This window comes from Phascolarctos cinereus, unplaced genomic scaffold (genome assembly GCF_003287225.1).
Source record: "Phascolarctos cinereus isolate Bilbo 61053 unplaced genomic scaffold, phaCin_HiC Scaffold_1;HRSCAF=81, whole genome shotgun sequence".
NCBI classification, from domain to species: domain Eukaryota; kingdom Metazoa; phylum Chordata; class Mammalia; order Diprotodontia; family Phascolarctidae; genus Phascolarctos; species Phascolarctos cinereus.
This window is the reverse complement of record NW_027555514.1, coordinates 91,239,621-91,261,453: the sequence shown is the minus strand read 5'-3', so window position 1 is coordinate 91,261,453 and position 21,833 is coordinate 91,239,621. Positions and strand designations below refer to the sequence as shown.

Here is a 21,833-nt window from a genome sequence, read left to right as displayed (position 1 = left end):
AGATACGTGCCTCACCACCAAATGTTTCCCTTTCAATCTAAGCTTTATTAAATGTTTGTACAAAACATTTAAATTTTAATCAAAATTATCCAATTTGTCTTCTATGATTCTTGTTTGGTCATGAGTTTATGCTGTGTATTTTATACTAATTTTTCCATGTTGCTCTAATGTGTTTATATGTGATCTTTTATACCTAGATCACACACCCATCTGGGGCTTATCTTTGTACAAGGTGGGAGGTTTTGGTCTAAAGCTCATTTCTTCCATATTGCCATACAATTTTGCTAGCAATGTTTATCAAATATTTTTTATCCCACTAATTTGGGTCTTTGTGCTCACTGAGTTCTAGGCTACTAGTTTCCGCTCTCCAGGTGGTATTCCTAATGTTCTCCTGAATGATCTATTTTTAAACCAAGACCAAATTATTTTTTTTGGTCTTGTTTTGTTTTGCTAGGCAATGGGGTTGTGACTTTCCCGGGGTCACACAGCTAGTGTCAAGTGTCTGAGGCCAGATTTGAACTCAGGTCTTCCTGACTCCAGGGCCAGGACTCTATCCACTGTGCCACTTAGCTGCCCCCCTTAAAACTGGGTTTTTTTTTTGTCTAGGACCAAATTATTTTGAAAACAGTAGTATAGTTTGAGATTTGTCACTGCTAAATCTACTTTGTGTCCACTTCCCTCCCTTTATTTCCTCTGAGATTCCTGACCGTTCTTCCCCCATCAGAATTTTCTTATTATTTTCTCTCATTTTATAAATTAACCCTTTGGTAGTTTGAATGGTGTGAACTGAAAAAGAAAATTAATTAAAATAGTGTTATCATTTTGAGAAAAAAGGTTCATAGTTTTCCAATTATTTATGTTTGCTTTTTTTTTTTTAGGCAGTTGGGGTTAAGTGATTTGCCCAGGGTCACACAGCTAATAAGTGTCAAGTGTTTGCCCCAAGGCCGGATTTGAACTCAGGTCCTCCTGACTTCAAGGCCAGTACTCTATCCACTGTACCACCTAGCTGCCCCCTTGCTTTTATTTCTTTGAACATTGTTTTATAGCTTTATTCACAAAGTTCTTATGTGTATCTTGGTAGGTATGGTCTCAAGTATTTTATGTATTCTGTAGTTTTAGCAAAAGTAATTTCTTTTTCTATCTTTTTTTGCTGGGTTTTATTGGTGTGATATAGAGATGTTCATGCTTTCTGTGAATATGTGTAATATTGCTAAAATTAATAATTATTTTGATTAATTTTTAGCTGTCTCTCCAGAGTTGTTAAATACACCATCTTATCATCTGCAAAAAGTGATAATTTTGTTTCTTCTTTACCATTGTTTATTTTTTTTTCCTTATTTCTATAGCCAATCTGAGGTAGTGACACGTTACTTCAAATTGTTTTCATTTACATTTCTCTAATCATAGTGATTTAGAGCATTTTCATTATTATTGATCACTTTGATTTTCTTCACTGAAAAGTCTGTTTATTATTCTTTAACCACGATGGGAATCTTATTCTTTTCACGTGGGTCACCAATTAGATGACAGAGTATTTGACTACCATAAGAAGGTCATAGTTAATCCTGCCCTTTACTTGCACTTCAACGTACTTCTTTCCTTTGATATTCAGAGCACTGGGCAGAAATCACATTGCGTTAACATCTGCCACGGGCCCTAGGGATGCTCTGTGTTAAGTAACGTGATTCCAAATCTTTACAACCCACAGTAGCAACCCAAATGAATAGAAGCAGAAGCACTACTAGCAACATCAGGAACACAGCTCAGATTATGATGTATTATTCCTCAAGCACCATCAACAATTGTTCTTCACACATTAGCCTCAAGCTCATCTCATGGCCAGAGGTCATCCCCAAGTGTCTTGTATGCCATACGCCCAGGGATACAGTTAATACAAAGGATCTCCCAATACCACCATCCGTTCAGTAACCTCTCCCTCTCTGAAGGTCCATGGGAGGATACAATAAATATTTGCCCCTTTAGAGGCCTCTGCAAAGGAGAAGGGAAACCTTCTCCCATAGTGCCTAAATAAGGAATCTCTGAACTGCATCTAGGGACTCAGCATCAATCTAGTCAGCTGGGGAATCTTGCCACACTCCTTACAGTCTTGAAGAACCACTCTAGTATGAATTCCCTGATGGACATAAAGTAGTGTCCTTAGCCTAAAGGACTTATCAAACTCAAAAGGTTTCTCTCCAGAATTGATGTTTAGCAAGTTGTGTCTTCAGGCTGAAGGCCTTCCCACATTCAACGCATTCATAAATTCTCTCTCCAGAATGAATGCTTATAGGTTGACTAAAGCATACATTCAGGTGGAAGGCCTTCCCCTTTACGTTATATTCAGAAGCTACGAATTATTTGAAGTTGAGAAAGCTCTGACATGATAGGCCTTCCCACACTACTAACATTCATAAAGAATTTCTTCAGTATGAATTCTCTGATACACAGTAACATGAGGCTTCTTCCTGAAGGCCTTCCCACATTCACTCTACACATAAGGTTTTTCTTCAACATGAATTTTTGATGTCTAATTAAGATCTGAATTGCAATGGAAGGCCTTCCTACAATCTTTACATTCATGACTAATCTCACCAGGATGATTCTCTGATGGACATAAAGTAGTGTCCTCAATCTAAAAGCCATCCTCCATGCATTACACTCTTAAGGTTTCTTTCCTAAATGAATTCTTTGATGTTGAATAAGTTGTGTCCTCACTCTGAACATATTCCCACATTGATTACATACAGAAGGCCTCTCTTCAATATGAATTTTTTGATGTCCAATAAGATGTGAGTTGTAGGGGAAAGCCTTCCTATACTCCTTACATTTATTAAAGATGTCTCCAGTATGAATTCTCTGATGACTACTAACATGGTCCTTCCTCCTGAATGCCTTTCCACATTCATTACATTGATATGATTTCTCTCCAGTATGAATTCTGTGATGCACTGTAAGTTCTGCCTTATCCCTGCAGGCCTTCCCACATTCACTACACCCATAAGATTTCCTTCCATTATGAATTCTTTGATGCAGAGTAAGATTTGAGTAGTAGAGGAAACCCATCCGACATTCCTTACATTCATAACGCATCTCTCCAGTATGAATTCTCTGATCATCAGTAAAATATGACTTATTCTTGAAAGCCTTTCTACATTTACTACATTTGTAAGGTTTCTCTCCATTATGAATTCTCTGATGCAGTACAAATTCTGTCTTATCCAGGAAGGTCTTTCCATATTCATCACATCCCTCCAGCGTGAATTCTCTGATGATTAGTAAGATGGTCTTTCCTCCTGAAGGCCTTTCCACATTTACTGCATTCATAGGGTTTCTCTCCAGTATGAATTCTTTGATGATCAGTAAGTTGTGTCTTCCTCCTGAAGGTCTTTCTACATTCACCACATTCATAAGGTTTCTTACCGGTATGAATTCTCTGATGTACAGTAAGGAGTGTCTGACTCCTGAAGACCTTCCCACATTCACTACACTCATAAGGTTTCTCTCCAGTATGAATTCTCTGATGCACGCTAAGTTGTGAGTTATCCCTGAAGGCCTTCCCACATTCACTACATCCATAAGGATTCTCTCCAGTATGAGTTCTGTGATGCACAGTAAGCTCTAGCTTTCTAAAGAAGGCCTTTCCACATTCAATACATTCATAAGCTTTCTCTCTAGTATGAATTCTTTGATGTTCAATAAGCTTTGAGTTGAAAGGGAAAGCCTTTCCACACTCCTTACATTCATAAAGAATGTCTCCAGTATGAATTTTCTGATGCTCTTTAAGTTGTGAGTTACTCCTGAAGGCCTTCCCACATTCACTACAATCATGAGGATTCTCTTCAGTATGAATTCTGTGATGTGCTATAAGTAATGTTTTATATCTGAAGGCCTTCCCACATTCACTACATTCATAAGGTTTCTCTCCAGTATGAATTCTGCGATGGATTGTAAGTTGTGTCTTATCCCTGAATGCCATCCCACATTCACTACATTCATAAGGTTTCTCTCTAGTATGAATTTTCTGATGCACAGTAAGGTACTTCTTGCTCCTGAAGGCCTCCATACATTCACTACATTCATAAGGTTTCTCTCCAGTATGAATTCTGTGATGCACTATAAGTTGTGTCTTACACCTGAAGGCCTTTCCACATTCACTACATTCATAAGGTTTCTCTCCAGTATGAATTTTCTGATGCACGGTAAGATTTGACTTCCTATTGAAAATCTTCCCACATTCACTACATTCATAAGGTTTGTCTCCAGAATGAATTCTCTGATGCACAGTAAGATGCTGCTTGCTCCTAAAGGCATCCATACATTCATTACATTCATAAGGTTTCTCTCCAGTATGAATTCTGTGATGCACTATAAGTTGTGTCTTACACCTGAAGGCCTTCCCACATTCACTACATTCATAAGGTTTCTCTCCAGTATGAATTTTCTGATGCACAGTAAGATTTGACTTCCTGTTGAAAATCTTCCCACATTCACTACATTCATAAGGTTTCTCTCCAGAATGAATTCTCTGATGCACAGTAAGGTGCTTCTTGCTCCTGAAGGCCTCCATACATTCACTACATTCATAAGGTTTCTCTCCAGTATGAATTCTGTAATGCACTGTAAGCTGTATCTTCCTCCTGAAGGCTTTCCCACATTCACTACATTCATAAGGTTTCTCTCCAGTATGAATTCTCTGATGCACAGCAAGTTGTGCCTTACTCCTGAAGCCCTTCCCACATTCACTACATTCATGAAGATTCTCTTCAGTATGAACTGTGTGATGCACTGTAAGTTGTGTTTTATATCTGAAGGCCTTCCCACATTCACTACATTCATAAGGTTTCTCTCCAGTATGAATTCTGTGATGCACTGTAAGTTGTGTTTTATATCTGAAGGCCTTCCCACATTCACTACATTCATAAGGTTTCTCTCCAGTATGAATTCTCAGATGCTCTGTAAGTTGTGTCTTATCCCTGAATGCCATCCCACATTCACTACATTCATAAGGTTTCTCTCCAGTATGAATTCTGTAATGCACTGTAAGTTGTATCTTCTTCCTGAAGGCTTTCCCACATTCACTACATTCATAGGGTATGTATCCAGTATGAATTCTCTGATGCACTCTAAGTTGTGAGTTACTCCTGAAGGCCTTCCCACATTCACTACATTCATAAGGTTTCTCTCCAGTATGAATTCTCTGATGCACAGTAAGTTGTGCCTTATCCTGAAGGCCTTCCCACATTCACTACATTCATAAGGTTTCTCTCCAGTATGAATTCTGCGATGGATTGTAAGTTGCGTCTTATCCCTGAATGCCATCCCACATTCACTACATTCATAAGGTTTCTCTCCAGTATGAATTCTCTGATGCACAGTAAGATTTGACTTCCTATTGAAAATCTTCCCACATTCACTACATTTGTAAGGTTTCTCTCCAGTATGAATTCTGTGATGCACTATAAATTGTGTCTTACTCCTGAAGGCCTTCCCACATTCACTACATTCATAAGGTTTCTCTCCAGTATGAATTCTGTGATGCACTATAAATTGTGTCTTATCCCTGAAGGCCTTTCCACATTCACTACATTCATAAGGTTTATCTCCAGTATGAAGTTTCTGATATACAGCAAAATGCTTCTTGCTCCTAAAGGCCTTCTGAAATTCATGTTCATTACATTCAAGAGGTTTATCTTGAGAAAATTCTCTGCTCTCTGAAAGGAAGAATAAAGAGCTGATTAACCCTGCCTTTTTTGCCCTTTCCCAAAGTGCTTGGTTGCTCAAAAGTTTTAGAGCTATTCACTTGCCTGCTCATTAGAGAGGGCTAGTCTTACTACTCTTTTACTAAGAATCAATTTATCTTATTTGAAAGTATGATGACTCAAAGGTAAGATATATACATGATTTGATTGAGGATGAAATTACCTGGATGAGTGAATGAGCCCTTACTCTATTTCAATTGGCTGACATTTGAATGGAATAAAACTACTGAGGAAAAAACAGATAAGTTTGAGAAATGGTAAATGTATCCTTACTATCTGAGGTGAAAATAGGAAGAGAAAAGACTGAAAAGGAAGAAAATAGAGAATTCAGTTTGGAGGAGGAAGAGAAATACATACATGAAGGGAACAAAATAAAGACATATGAGAGGAAAAATGACAATTGTTGCCATAAATTTTCTCTAAAAATCCAACATATCTACTTTGTAAGGAACTGACTGAAATTTGTAAGAGTAAGACATACAGGTGTTTTTGACACAGAAATTATTAATAATTACCTGAAACATTACTCAAAACTCTTGTAATCAAAGAAATAAAAATGAAAATAATTTGGAAGTAGCAACAAAAAGTCATCAGATTAGCAAAGATACTTTAAAATGAGCAATTTTGGCAATCATGTTGAAATAGCTACTTATTAAGCTGCTACTGCCATTTTTCTGAATTTTTTCAGCTAGAGCTACAAAATTGTTCATATTTGATCCAATGGTCCCAGTACTAGGTGTGCATTCTCAAAATGTTACTGAAAGCAAACAACTCGACATAAACTTTTCACAAAAGGTTTTTATGAAATAGCAAAATATTGAAAACTTACGGGTACAATGATGGAGTTATGGCTACATTAAGTCCTGTCACATGAACATAATAATGAGCCTTTATAAACATAATTTCAAAGCATAAAGAAAAACAGGATGACACATAACAAGACAGACTGAAGCAAGGGGAATTAGGTTCGGATTAAATATTTTAAAAACAACACCAAAGTAACATAATCAAAAAACAAAAGAAAATATCAGAAGAGAACTAAGAAGCAAAAAGTGCACATTATTAATATCTTAAGTAATATACTTATGTTAAAAGGGAGAATGATTCATGTAAGTGAGGCAGGAGAATGCCTGCATAAGAGAAAATACTCTTCAATGAACACAAGAGAAATAACTGACCTATACTAAGGCAACAACATGCTTAGAGAGTAACATTTCAGTAAAGAGATACATAAAAAAAGTAACTTCTTAAGATAAAACAAAAGGGGGTTGGAAAGTCTCAGCTCCTCTCAATAGGCCTAAGAGGCTTTGATAGGCCACTTTGTTCAACATTTACAAGAGCTCTGACCTAAAATAACCAACAAATCACTATTCTGCAATGACCCATGTGTTGGGTTTTTATGTAGTCACCTGGACAGCTGCTTCTTGGAATATCTGCCTTTGGCATCCAAGATGCTTCCTTTCTTTCCAATTGGTAGATCACATCTGGTTTGGAAACTGCAAATCCTGTTCATTGAAAAGAAAAAGTGCTAGGGAGTGACCTCAGAGTTCTATCATATATAGATGAAATATTCCATCCCAATCTTAGTAGAAAGGTGGAGGAATAAGGGCACTGAATGTATCTTACACTACCAAGAGCACTATGTTAGCTGATTTTGTCTGAGATTTTTGTCTTTCAAACATGTGGGGCTTAATGTGCTAGGTGGAGAGAAAAGTATGGTTTTCTCGGGGGTTTTTTGTTTCAGGGGGAGGAAAAATTACATTTTTTTTAAAAAGCATCCATAAAACTTAATAAAAGAATTCAAAACTAGTTTCAGCCCTCTTTGGGAAAAAAGAAGGTACGCTAGGAAGACCTCAAGGACAGTACAAAGGATATATTATAGTAGAATGGATTACTGAGTAGGAGTTTGGAAAAAATAGTTCATTTGACTCATTCCCTGTTTAGACAGTGGTAATATTTTATATGATGAAACTTACATTGGGATTAAAAAGAAAATCTTGGATTTGAAACAACAGAGAGGGGATAATATATTCTCAAGGATGACAATTCAAGAAATCAATTTCCAGGAATACTATGCAAAGATCTTTTTTTCCTGGAAACAGCACAAGTAATCTGTCTCTTGGCTACCAAAGGATTAAGAAAACTTTTCTCTTGTACACCAAAGAATAACTGTTAAAATCTTGAAAGTTGTCATAGTATACATCAGGACTTCAAAGGAGTAGCTGTTCTTACCCAAAGAGACCAAGTTCCTATAGTTCTCCAGCATCACATCTCTATACAACTTTTTCTGAGATGGGTTCAATTGTACCCACTCCTCTGGAGTGAATTCCACAGCCACATCCTTGAATGTGACTAATTCCTGAAATAACAAAAATATTTGTGCTTACCCAGCCACAGCTCTGTTATGAAGTTCAAATGTAAATTGCTTGCCAGTAGGATAAGGGGAATTGAGGGTTTTAGGACAGCAAGTGGTACAGGATATTGATGTCTCAGTTTGTTCTACAAGTGTCATGCCTTGCTTAATATAAAACTGATATACCCAAAAGACTGAACCTTTGTTTCCCCGGTCATTTCACCTTTCACTTGCCAAAAGGGATTGACTCATTTATTTATTTGTTTATTTATAGCTCAGTACAGTGTCTGGTATATGGCAGGCACTTACGAATTCCTCAGATAGAAGTGATAAATACAAGTAGGTATAGAATGATTTTACATACACACCACACACCAGCACACACATACACACATTTCTGTCTAATAGTAGCTATCTATAGGGTTGGAGGAGAGAAGGGAAAGAAATTTATATGATAATTTTATTTACATATTTAAAAGAAGTAGGAAGTTGTACATAATAGACTTGTAGTTTCACGTGCAATCATTTTTTTAAATCATACTATGTTTCTAGAATGCTTGTTTTATTCCATAAATTAAAAATTAAATGAATAAAAAATGTTAGAAAAGAATTCCTCTCTTATTAGTTTGTAAGGTCCTTAAGGGCAGGAGTCATTATTGCCATCCTTTGTATCTTCAACTTTTAGCACAACGCCTGGCAATTTGTAAGTGCTTAACTAATGCTTATTGCTGTAAATTATTCCAACAAGATAAATTTTAAATGTGTGGGTTTTTTTTTACTTCTGCCCTCTGAGATTAAGCAGTAACATGGCTAAATCCTTTTCTACTTGCTAAAATAAGCAATGAAAATGGAATAATTGAAGATAGCTATCATGTGGTCCTAAGGCTTCTCTTCCAATCTAAACATGCCCATTTCCTTTGACCAATCAGCCTGATCTCTTCACAACTAAGGCAATTACTTTCCTCTTTTCATCCAATCATTGTGCTTCTTGAAATGTGGTGCTCTGAAATGAACATGATTGTGTTCAATGCTCCTGGAACCATAAGAGTAAAGGCAAGCATAGGGGATCACAATCTCCTGTCTGTAACAGCGTGTGAACAATTTTTTACTGCTGAAAAGGGTGTTAAAGAACCATAACTTTCCAATTCATATATTTAGAGCTGTAAGACTTTAGACTCCAATTTGCTCATTTTAAACATTAGGGAAGTAAGGACCAGAGAGAGAAAGTGACTTGCATAAGGTCAAAAGGGGAGTAAATAGTAGATGAGCACTTTAAGCCCAGGTCCTTCTGGCGATTCTCACTGAACCATGTAGCCATTCACTTTCTGTATAACCAGACCAAGGCCACAGCAGAGACTGCATAAAAACATTCATGAGAGCACTCTTTGGGGCAGCAAAGAACTGGAAACAAACTGAATTCTCACCAGTAAAGGACAGCTAGAAAAAAATGGCATATGAATCACACTGTCACTTATATAGGTAAAAAGGACAAACATGGAGAATTCTGAGAAGCATTGGAAGATATACATTAACTGACACTGTAAAATAGGCAGACCCAACAGAACATAATGCACAAAATTACAAAAATATAATTTTCTTAAAAACAATGAAAAAGATGTTGAACTTCAGGTAACTGAAGAAAGAAGCTAAACATATTACTTCTCAGACTTATGGACAGGTGAACAATTATAAATAAACAAGAGATAGCACAGCCAGGTATAAATATTGATTACATTAAATTTAAAAGGATTTGTATAAATAAAACAAATATAGCCAAGATCAGAAGGAAAGCAGATAATTGGGGATATATTTCATGTTTGTTTCCAGGGCTTCATCTAGCAAGTGGAGAAACCTAACAATAGTTTAGAGTACAAGTTCATTTTCAAACCATGGGAAGATTGTAACAAAATAGCAAAAAAAAAAATCACTGCGTTTGGGAGGTGGGAAAAAGAAGGTAAGAGAGCTTAGGATATGTCCTATGAACCCAGCTGGAGAGGCAGGAAAATATATTTGAAATGGATCAGATCTCATCCATGATGATGATGATCCATGATGATCCACATGATGACACAGTCTACATTCAAACCTAACTACCATTATGTAAGGGCAGGAGGGGTTCAGGGAAGACTAGTACTTCTGTTGTGAGGGCTTGTATGCCTACCAAAATGAGTGAACAGACCCATGACAAGGCGACTGCCACTTGCAGGACAACGCCATACCACCATCATCAATGCCTATGCTTCCACCATGATGAACCCTGATGAGGTCAAAGAAAAATGTTATGAACACCTGGAGACTTTAATCATCAATGTGCCAAAAGGGGACAAATTTCTAATTCTGAGTGACTTTAAAGCATTAATGCTAGAATAGGCTCAGACTACCAGACATGACAAGGAGTCCTTGGGAGGTATGCAGTTGGAAAAACAGCAGTGGTCACTTACTACTGAAAAATTGTGTATCTCATGACCTTCTTATCACCAACACTATCTTCCATTTACTAAACACAATAAAACATCCTAGATGCACCCTCCACAGCAAACACTGCCATTTAACAGACCATGTGATTGTAAGGAGAAGAGACTGAGAGGATGTGAGGTGATGAAGGCAATGCATGGTGCGTATTGCTGGACTGATCATAGACTTATCCTCTCCAGATTAATCATTCTACAATGAAAAAACAAAAGCCAAAGAAGATATAAGTTGTATAGCTTTCTCACAGGTATCCCTTATTACCACCATCCCATCAACCCTGAAACAAGAACTTCACTATTCTCTGATCTTGCCTCCAAACTAGGTTTTAAAAATCTTTTTCTAACATTTGTCACTAGAATAATTTCTTTCAGGGTTAGTTGTCTCTCCATTATTTTTTTATATTGATCTATTTCTTTTTTTATTCATATTCAATTAATGGTAATTAAAAACATCTTTATTCTCATGATTAGTTATGCTTCAAGTCAAATGGCTATTAAAAATAATGGCTAACTCTCAAATGCAAGCCTTCTGATACAAAATCTGGTCTTCTTTGTACTATGCTTCCTGTTGAAACTCTCTAGTTTAATTCACTTTAACACAGCACTTACCCAAAAAGCAGATATGAATCAAGAACTTGAGTCTTAAACCCTTATTATACATGAGATAAAAATGTATGATGTACTAGGGTACTAGAAGGAAGGAACACCTAAACCAGAAGGGATTCTTCTCATCTTTCCTCCTCCAGTCTAAGGAAGAAGGGCCACCCTTAACAAAAATCTGTTTTCTATAGTACTACCACTTCCCCCTCCACATTAGGGGGAAAAAAGATAGGCAAAATCCTTCTAATAACAACTCATAGGCAAGCAAAATAAATTCCCACACTGGCCATGTCCAAATTATGAGGAAAGCTGAGTGCCACAGAATGGATGCTTTTGAATTGTGGTGCTGGTGAATACTTTTAAGAGTCCCTTGGAAAGCAAAGAGGTCAAATCTGTCAACACTTAAAGAGAAATTAATTCAGATTATTCACTGGAATGTCAAGAATAAAGGTCAATCACATAAATGTCAGAAGTTGGGCAGCATATTTCATCAGGAATCCTCTTGAAAACAATAGGTGGTCACTGTGTTAATCAGTTTTTAAATCTTTCAGAGTTTTTTGTACTCACAATATTGCCACTGGATAAATTTTTCTACTGCTCTGCTTACTTCATTCTGCACTGATTCAGACAAGTCTTCCTAGGATTCTATGAAAAAGTTCCTTGTGTGATTTCTTATGTTACAATTATTTTTCTATCACTTTTATATATCAAAACATGCTCCGCCATTCCACAAATGATTGGAATCTCCTCAGTTTCCAACTCTTTGCCACTACAAAAGGAGCTGCTATCAATATTTTTGTACATATGGGTCATTTTCTCTTTCTTTGATCCCTTTGCACTTAGTAGTAGTACTACTGGGCAAAAGAGTATGCGCACAGTTTAGTAATTTTCTCAGCATTATTCCAAAGTGCTTTCAAGAATGGCTGGTCCATTGGCCCTGAAGTCAGGAGGACCTGAGTTCAAGTCCAGCCTCAGACCAAACACTTGACACTTACTAGCTGTGCGACCCTGGGCAAATCACTTAACCCCAACTGCCTTAAAAAAAAAAAAGAATGGCTCGTCCAAGTTGTAGATCCATCAACAGAAGTGGCCATCTCAAGTCTTGCTCATCTATATCTTGCCACTGGACTCAAATGGCTTCAGAGAAGAAAGTGAGGGTAGTGACCTTGTACAGTCCACCCTCACTTAAATCCAATTCATTTGCAAGTCATGGCATCATCTTCCTTATGACATGGTCCTCTTCAGAATGAAGGACAAACAATAACTTATGAGTAGTTTGAGCTGCCTCACTGGGGACCCAATTGGTCAGTTCCAGTTGGGCAACTCAGCTCCTTCCTCTATTCTGTCTTCCCTCCTATCTCTCCCTCTCAGTACATGAGCTATCATGCCCTTGGGGTTTACAGGCTAGATTTCTTTCTTAAAGACCATGCCTTAAACCCAATTCACTCTAGTTCTCCTGGATTGGCCAACAATAGATCCCAGCTCAAGCACCAGCTGGTGGTCAGTGTTTGGGCTCCAGTACCCCATCTACTAAGTAAATAGTGAGAAACCCTGAGGGTCTTGCCCTCCCAGATGGATTTTATTTATTAATTTTTTGTTAGATAAGAGAGGCCATTTCTTCCCTCATTTCTAAATCAGCCTTAATCACTGAATGGGGCTTTGCCTCCGTCAAAGTGAGAACTCCTAAAGACTTTAGCTTCAAAACACCAAGGTCTCTCACTGCATCCTGGGACTTCTCCGTTCTTCCTAATCTATATCTTGCCCCTGGATCCCTGGGACAATGGGAACTGGAACCCCTAAAAGGTAAAGGCCATGTCTTTGAAAGCAAACCAGTCCCTGAATTTTCCCATACATTTCAGATCACTGGCCAAATCCAGCCCACCTAGATCACTTAAAGAGCTTTCTTGACATTCCTTTCACTGTCATATCTGGTCCACCCCAGAATACTTACCACTCCTTAATCCCATCCAAATCTTTTCACTGTATATAAGAATCAGTCTGATCCCCATTAAGTTGCAGGATCCCTAAGAATCTTGCGCACTATATTGGCCTTACAATAAACCTTGTCTTTTCACTGGAAGGAGGTTTCAGTGCTTGAATTAATTCCAGGCAGAAGCTGCCCTGTAACCTGACATTTTGGGGTTCACAGCAACCCAAACTGCATCAGAAATGTTTTATATTATTTCACATCTATAATGGATACCCTATTGTTTGCCTTCTCAATGGGTGGGGGGAGGATTGGAGGGAGGGAAAGAATTTGGAACTCAAAATTAAAAAAAACCCAACAATAAAGTAAATGTATGTTTGGTTTTTTATGTGTGGAGAGGATAAATTGGTGTCTGTGGTTATATGATTCTCTGATGCCCACAATTTCTAGCATTAACAGCACAGGACAAAGAAACCTATCCCACAGTCTCTGGCCTGAGATGCTGTTTCAGGAAAGAAGCAAGTGGCACTCACCTTTCCTGACCTGGCTGTCAGTACAGAAGCCATTCCCTCTTCCTCAAGGTTCCCACCTACTGGGGCAGAGCAGAGGCCACACAAGATAGAGCTGGGGAGGAAAGGAGAACCAGGAGAATTAGGGGTCATGCTGTCGGGTCTCCCTTGCTCAGAGACTAGAAATTCCTATTTCTCCACTGCAGGGTAGATCAGGGAGGGAGGCATAGTACTGGGAGGTGGGGGTAGGAAAGGGCCAGAAGGAAACAGTCATTTTGATGGGGTATGGACCCAAGCCAAGACCTTTGCCCTTCACCCCAAAAGAATTTGGGTTCCATTTGTTTGAGGGGGAAATGACGGGATATGGGCCCAAGTGGAGATCTTTGCTCATTACCCCAAAAAGAATTTGGGCCCCACTTGTCTTCAGGCCCTAGAAAACCTGAACTTGGACCCTCCTCGAACTCTCCCACTTGATTGATTGTCGGGAACATTTCCCTGAAGGCTATAATCTTATGGCCTTTCATTATAGCCTATGCCCAATCTCCCAATTCTGTTACCCTTAACCAAGCCCAACTTTCATTGTCTGTTACTTCCCAATCACCCTCAGACATTTCCCACTCTTGATCCTATCTGGACCCCATTCTACCTCCCAGTCACCCCCATCAAGATCCTTGCCAGACCCCTGCTCCCAAACCTCTCCTCCACAAACTACTTGCCCACTCCTAGATCCCTCCCACAGTCTTTCTGTATATAAGATCCATCCTGTCTCCATTAAAGTGCTCCGATTCTTAAAATCTAGGCAATGGCTGAGAGGTACTCTAGCCCGCTGGTCAATATTCTGTCACAAATGTTTAGATTCCTTAAGAGTCTGGCCAATACGGCAGAACCTTGTCTTTGACTGAAAGGTTTGGGTCGAATTTATTTGGACATTCACTCTTGCTCTCGATATTTAGGGGTCCCAGAAAACCTGAACCTCGACAATTTCTCTCCTTGGGGGGGGGCTGTCTTGGTGCCAGCATCTCTTTAGAGACAAACTAGAGAACAGACAGGTGACCCTTTCGGCAAGGGGAGGGCACTGGTCCCTGGCAGCATCAGGGAAGGCTTCCCGGAGGAGGCGCTACCCAGGAGGATGCTGGGAGGAGGAGATGAGGCCACGGGAAGCCCGCACCGAGGACCAAACAGACACACACCAGAAGCACATTCCCTGGGACTCTGGGAACAGGGCAAGGGCTGAGGCCTGGAGGGGCAGGTCCAGACCGTGGTCACGGGATGCGGGCGTGACTGAAAGAGGGTTGGAACCCGCCTCCAGGTTCCGCCTCCGCCTGATGGGCCTCCAACCCCCGCCCCCCACCCCACTCCCGCACGGGCCGCCCCCGGACGTGTGGGAGACGCTCAGGGGGCTTCCTTCCTCCTCTGGCGGACGCTCCTCCCATTCTCCGTGACCTCCCCAGCCAGCCCCCAGTGCTCCGACCCCCCCGCACCCCCACAGCCGGCTCCGCCTGGGCCTGGCCCCGGCCCCGGCCCCGCTTTCGGCCCCCGCTCACCCCGTCACACTTCAGCTCAGGACAGGGAAGGGGAAGCGGGAACCACCAAGCGTGGAAGAAGTCGAGAGAAAAGGAAGCGGAAGCGTCATGGTAAAATGGCAGTCTAATCCTCCGGCCCTTGAGCTTGGAAAAATACCCCTGAGGCGAGCATGGCCTTCTGGGAATCGTGGTCCGGAGGCTAGGCACCTCCTGCGCATGCCTGGGGCTCCGCCCCTCCCCCGGCCTGGAATGCGGTCCTGCCTCCCCCGCCCTTCCTGCCAGGAGCCCCGCCCCCTCTGCTCCTCCCCTTACCTCATGAATGCCAGTCCTTTGGTAGACGGACTAAATAAAACTAAGAGCTAACGTTTAAGTGGAGCTCACTGTGTTCCAGGCAAGGCTAAGTACTTTACAATGACTATCTCACCTGGTCTTCACACCAACCCTGGAAAGCAAGTGCTGTTATAGACACCATTTTATAGATGTGGAAACTAGGGTAAAGTGACTTGTCCGGGGTCACACAGCTAGCAAGTGACTGAACTTGGATTTGAACTCAGGTCTTCCGTCTGCCATACCCAGAACTCTATGACACTCTGAGAGTCTTTTCCTCCCAGACTGATTCTTTTGTGAAGACAAACTAGTCCATCTTTTGCCTCAATTACTAGCCTAGCCTTTAATTACTGAATGGGTGTTGCTTCAGATGAACTGAGACCCCGGGAAAGGCCAAGGTCTCCCACTGCATCAGTAGCCATCACCAGCTGCCACTGGACTCTGGTGAATGTGGAGGTGAGAATGAGGCTGGTGACTTTGCACAGCTTGGCCTCACCTAAAGCCAATTCACCCACAAGTCAAGACATCACCCTCGGATGCCGTTGGCCCACTGCACCACGTGGCTGCCCCTCCTTTCTTCCTTACTCCTGAAAGAACTGACAGATGTGGTTGCTGAGCCTGTGACTGTGATATTGCAAGAACATGAATAATGGGAGAGGAACAACAGGAGAAGCAGGAATGTCCAATTTTTCAAAAAAACAGCAGAGAACAGGATCAGGAAATTGTAGGTGCCATGCTGTTCAGTCCTGTTCAGTGCTTCCTGACCCCATTTGGGGTTTTCTTGGCAAAGATGCTGGAGTTGTTTGCCATCGCCTTCTCTGGCTCCATTTAGAGGTGAGGAAACTGAGCTTTAAACAAGGTTAAATGACTTGCCCTGAGTCACAGAGCTGATAAAGGTTTAAGGCCAAATTTGAACTCAGTCCTCCTGACTCCACTCTGTGGACTGCGCCATCTAACTGTTCTCGTAGGCTGAGTGAGTGCTTTTATTATCACCCAAAATTCTAGGTTGTATTTTCAAATGTTATTAGGATGTTTGTTTTTACATTGCATTCCCCTGCCCAAATATATTTTTCCCCTTCCCTATACAAGAATCATCGCTTATAACAAGGAATAAAAAGAGAGAGAAAGCAACTGAAGAAATCTAAGTAACACCTTTATTGCCTCGACAGTATAAGTCATATTCTACAAATATAACCCACTACATCTGCAGTGAAAGAGGAAGAATTCTGAAATAGGGGAGGGGGGTATCTCTCTTCCCTTGCTCTTCTGAGATATTGTTAACTTTGAAAATCAAAGAGGCAACATTTCTTGCATGTGATAATGCCTATTCCCTGAAGAGAAAATGGCCCCAAGCAAATTAAAAGATAGTCAGATTTACAAAATGTATTCTACTAAATGTGTTTTATATCACAACCTCATAATCTTACGATGGATTTTTATTTTCAACAAGATAGGAGGAAATAATTAAACATGTCTTCTCACTTCCGACATCCTTTTTTTAAAAAAATTTTCCTTTTTCCTTTTTGGTGAGGCAGTTGGGGTCAAGTGACTTGCCCACGGAAACATAGCTAGTAACTGTCAAGTGACTGAAGTTGGTGACATTCTTTTCTGATGCATGACTATCACTCAAGCATAAATTATAAAATACAAAAGTTTACTTCTTAAGTGATACACATGTACTTATTTCTTTATTGTTTCCCTAGGTCAGAGAATGTATTTTTCTAAAAATTGTGGGGTGCTTTTTAATATGTTAAATGATTTATCCAAAAAAAAAAAAGGAAAAAGCTACATAAACTTTACTACATTAAGTGATTCTTAGAAATAAAACTCCTTCATTTGTCGGGGAAAAAATAATTTATATGGTTTTCCCCCCCTCCCATAAACTTTTCCTAATGTAATTCAGATATGTTCAATTGTTTTGTGGTCTGAGAGGTTGAGACCCCCTCAAAGAACAGAGCGTAGAATGGGGTTGTCTGGAATGATTTCACAGACTCAAGCATTCTTTAAGTCAAGGTGGCAGAAATTTATTTTTATGCTACACAGTGGGCAAGGATTCTCAAGGAAACTGCCATGGTGGGCAGAGCTTCTTAGGGAACTTGCGCCCTGACAGGAATGATGCTACAACTTATACAGGAAAAGTAGTGGATTATGTGCCAAGTATGCTAATTAGGTGATAACACACAGCCTTAGTTACAGGAGTCATTCCCTACTGGAAACCGGGAAGAGGGCTTTCCTAAGGGCTGTGTTTTTGGTCTGTAATGTCTGTAACAATATAGTTTCAGGAGTTCACATCTATAGCTTGACCTCTGGATTGTACACAGTAGCTGTGGGCTTCAGTACTTGATAGTTCTGCTGGTGCAAGATAGTCCTCTTCATACAAGGGAAGTTCTACAGAGGTCAGCTTGTTCTTGTAACAGGAAGAGATGGTTTGCCTCACTGGACCCACTCATGAGTTATTGCTAGAGATAGGGTCCTTAGGCAGGAGTGAAACTTTTAGGGATAGTTTTTCTGAGGCCAGGGAGAAATTTGAGGTCCAAGCACAGGCACCCAAGCACCTCATCAGTTGCTGGAGGTATGTTTCATTGTATCCTATGCTGTCAAGATATAGGCAGTGTGATTTTTCATTTAGGTATAAAAAATTATATTTCAAAATATTTTTGTCAGAGTGCAGAGTAGCACATGGGCCTTAGAATGATTTTAAATGTTATGGAAGAAAAGTGACTAAGCTAAAAATTTGATATCATAATATATATTCATGCTAAATTGATCAGAACCTTTGCTAATATTTGAAAATATTTTTTAATATCCAATAAAAAGGAAAATGTACACTTTGATGTTATAAAATCTTTTACTTTAAAATCAAACTACCAAAAACCCCCCCACAAAAACCCAAACAAAATGTAACTGTACCCTAGATTTTGAGAAAGTAAATTTGAAGTGTTTCAGAGAAAAGGTGCAGAGGTATGGTCCATGGAATAATTGTCAAAGCTACTTCCTCCAGGGTCTCCCAGGGAAGAGAAGCCACTGTTCTGTGTTTTGTACTAAGCTCAGATAGAAGCCCTCATCCCACTATGCCTTAGGAAACTCATTTATTTGGATAATCTCATCATCCCACAAGATCTCAGCAATTTTAGGACTCCACTGAATAACTAGCCTGACATCTCTGATTAGAGAATAGGGGCCTGAACTCCAGTTCTCCACTTAAGGAGAGAACCAGGCTCAGATATTGCTTCATTTCTCCCCTGTACTACCTTGGAAATTCCCTGAGTTCTCTATGAAGTCCTTGCATAGAGTACCTTTCCCACAAACTCCTGCTTTTCAGCTTTGTTCTGTTTTGTCTTCTATTAGATCAGAGGGCAGCTAGGTGGGGCAGTGGATAGAGCACCAGGTATGGAGTCAGCAAGATCTGAGTCCAAATCCAGCCTCAAACACTAGCTGTGTGACCCTGGGCAAATCACTTAACCTTGTTTGTGAGGGGGGGCAGAACCAAGATGGCAGAGTAAAAGCAGTGACTTGCTAGAGCTCTCCCCCAAACCCCTCCAAATACCTGTAAAAAATGGCTCTAAACAAATTCTAAAGCAGCAGAACCCACAAAAAGACGGAGTGAAACAAATTTCCAGCCCCAGACGACCTGGATGGTTAACTGGAAAGGTCTATTGTGCTGGGGTGGGACAGAAACGCAGTTCAGCATGGGCGAGCAGGCAAAACAGGCCTCAGCAAACCTGGAGTAGGCCTCGGAGGACTAAATCAGTCAACTGTGGCAGCTATGGCAGTTTCTAGACTTCTCGACCCACAAACACCAAAGACTACTTAGAAGGTCAGTAGGAAAGGTCTGTTGGACCGGTGAGAGACAAGCTGGGTCCCAGCCCCAGTCCTGGAGCAGCCCTCAGGCTTCCAAAGCTTCTGGCCCACAGACTGAGAGTGAATTGAGTGGCTAATCAGAGGGGGATTGCAGAGATCTCTTTTCTGGTACTGAGGCAGGATTCTCTTGCTTTGCCTGTGCTTGGATCTGGGTCACAGTTCTGGATGGCAGTCCTGAGACGAGGAGGAGCACTGGTATGGTGGAGCATGTAGTGGCAGTAAAGAGAAAATCCTTCTCACAGTTCCAAGACAGAAAAGAGTGCTTATGGTCACTCATAGACCAGAGCACAGGCCAGGAAAGGAGTAAACACCTCACCCCTTATCATACCACCTTGGAAGAACTGAAAATTCACAGGTCCCTAGAAGTATCTCTGAAAACAGCTGCGCAGAACCTCCAAAGCTTGGGACAGTACATTCTCCACACTGGAAGCAGACTGCTAGCTTAATAAAGAGTTTATAACTCAAGTAATTGGCTGGGATCATGAGCAAACTGCACAAAAAAAGTCAGACCATAGAATCTGTCTATGGTGACAAAGAAGATCAAAACATACAATCAGAAGAAGACAACAAACTCAAAGCTCCTACATCCAAAGCCTCCAAGAAAAATATGAATTGGTTCCAGGCCACAGAAGAACTCAAAAAGGATTTTGAGAAGCAAGTAAGAGAAGTAGAGGAAAAACTGGGAAGAGAAATGAGAGTGATGCAAGAAAATCACGAAAAACAAGTCAACAGCTTGCTAAAGGAGACCCAAAAAAATACTGAAGAAAATAACACCTTAAAAAATAGTTCTAACCCAAATGGCAAAAGAGGTCCAAAAAGCCAATGAGGAGAAGAATGCCTTAAAAAGCAGAATTGGCCAAATGGAAAAAGAAGTCCAAAAGCCTATTGAAGAAAATACTTCCTTAAAAATTAGAATGGTGCAATTGGAAGCTAGTGACTTTATGAGAAATCAAGACACTGTAAAACAAATTCAAAAGAATGAAAAAATAGAAAACAATGTGAAATATCTCATTGGAAAAACAACTGACCTGGAAAATAGATCCAGGAGAGATAATTTTAAAATTATTAGACTATCTGAAAGCCATGATCAAAAAAAAGAGCCTAGACATCATCTTTCAAGAAATTGTCAAGGATAACTGCCCTGATATTTTAGAACCAGAGGGAAAATAGGAATGGAAAGAATCCACTGATCACCTCTTGAAAGAGATCCCCAAAGGAAAAGTCCTAGGAATATTGTAGCTGAATTCCAGAGTTCCTAGGTCAAGGAGAAAATTGAAGCAGCCAGAAAGAAACCATTCAAGTATTGTGGAAACACAATCAGTATAACACAAGATTTAGCAGCTTCCACATTAAGGGACCAGAGGGCTTGGAATATAATATTCCGGAGGGCAAAGAAGATAGGATTACAGTCAAGTATCACCTACCTAGCAAAATTGAATACAGTCCTTCCAGGGAAAAAATGGACATTCGGTGAAATAGAGGAATTTCAAGCATTCTTGATGAAAAGACCAGAGCTGAATAGAAGATTTGACTTTAAAATACAATCAAGAGAAGGATGAAGAGGTAAACAGGAAAGAGAAATCATAAGTGACTCTTTAAGGTTGAACTGTTTACATTACAGCATGGAGCGATGATATTTGTAGCTCATGAGACCTTTGTCAGTATCAGGGTAGTTAGAGGGAAAAAATTATATGTATATATGGATAGATAGATAGATAGATAGATAGATGCACAGGGTGAATTGAAGATGAAGGGGTGATATCTGGAGAATGAAATTAAGGGATGAGAGGATTATATGGGAGGAGAAAGGGAGAGGTAAAATGGGGTAAATGATCTCACATAAAACAGACAAGAAAAGGCTTTTACAGTGGAGGGGAAATGGGGGAAGGTGAGAGGAAATGAGTGAATCTTATTCTTATCAGTTTTGGCTTAAGGAGGGAATAACATACACACTCAATTGGGTATGGTAATCTACCTTGCCCTATAGGAAGATAGGAAAGAAGGGGATCAGAGAGGAGGGGGATGATAGAGGGGACAGCAGATTGGGAGAGGGGTAATCAGAAGCAAACACTTCTAAGGAGGGACAGGGAGAATAGAATAAACAGAGGCAGGGTGGGATAGGCTGAAGGGAAATAAACTTAGTTTTTCACAACATGACTACTACTGTGACTACCATGGAAGTGTTTTGCATGACTACACATGTATAACCTGTATCAAATTGCTTGACTTCTCAGTGAGGGGCGAGTGGGGAGGGAGGAAGGGAGAAAATTTGGAACCCAAAGTTTTAAAAGCAAATATTTTAAAATTGTTTTCACATACAACAGGGAAATAAGATATACAGGCAATGGGGTATAGGAATCTATCCTGCCCTATAGGAAAACAGAAGGGGAAAAGAATAAGAGAAGGGTGGGGGGAGAGGGGGAAGAGATAGAGGGGAGGGAGATTAGGGTAAAGTGTATTCAGAATGAATGCTGTGTTGGGGTAGGGGGAGGGACAAGATGGG

The 21,833-nt window shown here is 40.2% G+C and overlaps 1 protein-coding gene across 1 annotated transcript; it reads right to left on the bottom strand.

Annotated features, from left to right (window-relative positions):
* Positions 1-1,750: 1,750 nt before the first annotated feature.
* On the bottom strand, positions 1,751-15,348 carry LOC110201992 (uncharacterized). Its single transcript, XM_020977942.2, is given in 6 exon segments — positions 1,751-5,224; positions 5,227-5,711; positions 7,169-7,264; positions 7,992-8,118; positions 13,644-13,734; positions 15,164-15,348. Coding segments are annotated over 5 exon segments (2,724 nt in total). The 5' UTR covers positions 13,677-13,734; positions 15,164-15,348; the 3' UTR covers positions 1,751-3,241.
* Positions 15,349-21,833: the final 6,485 nt, after the last annotated feature.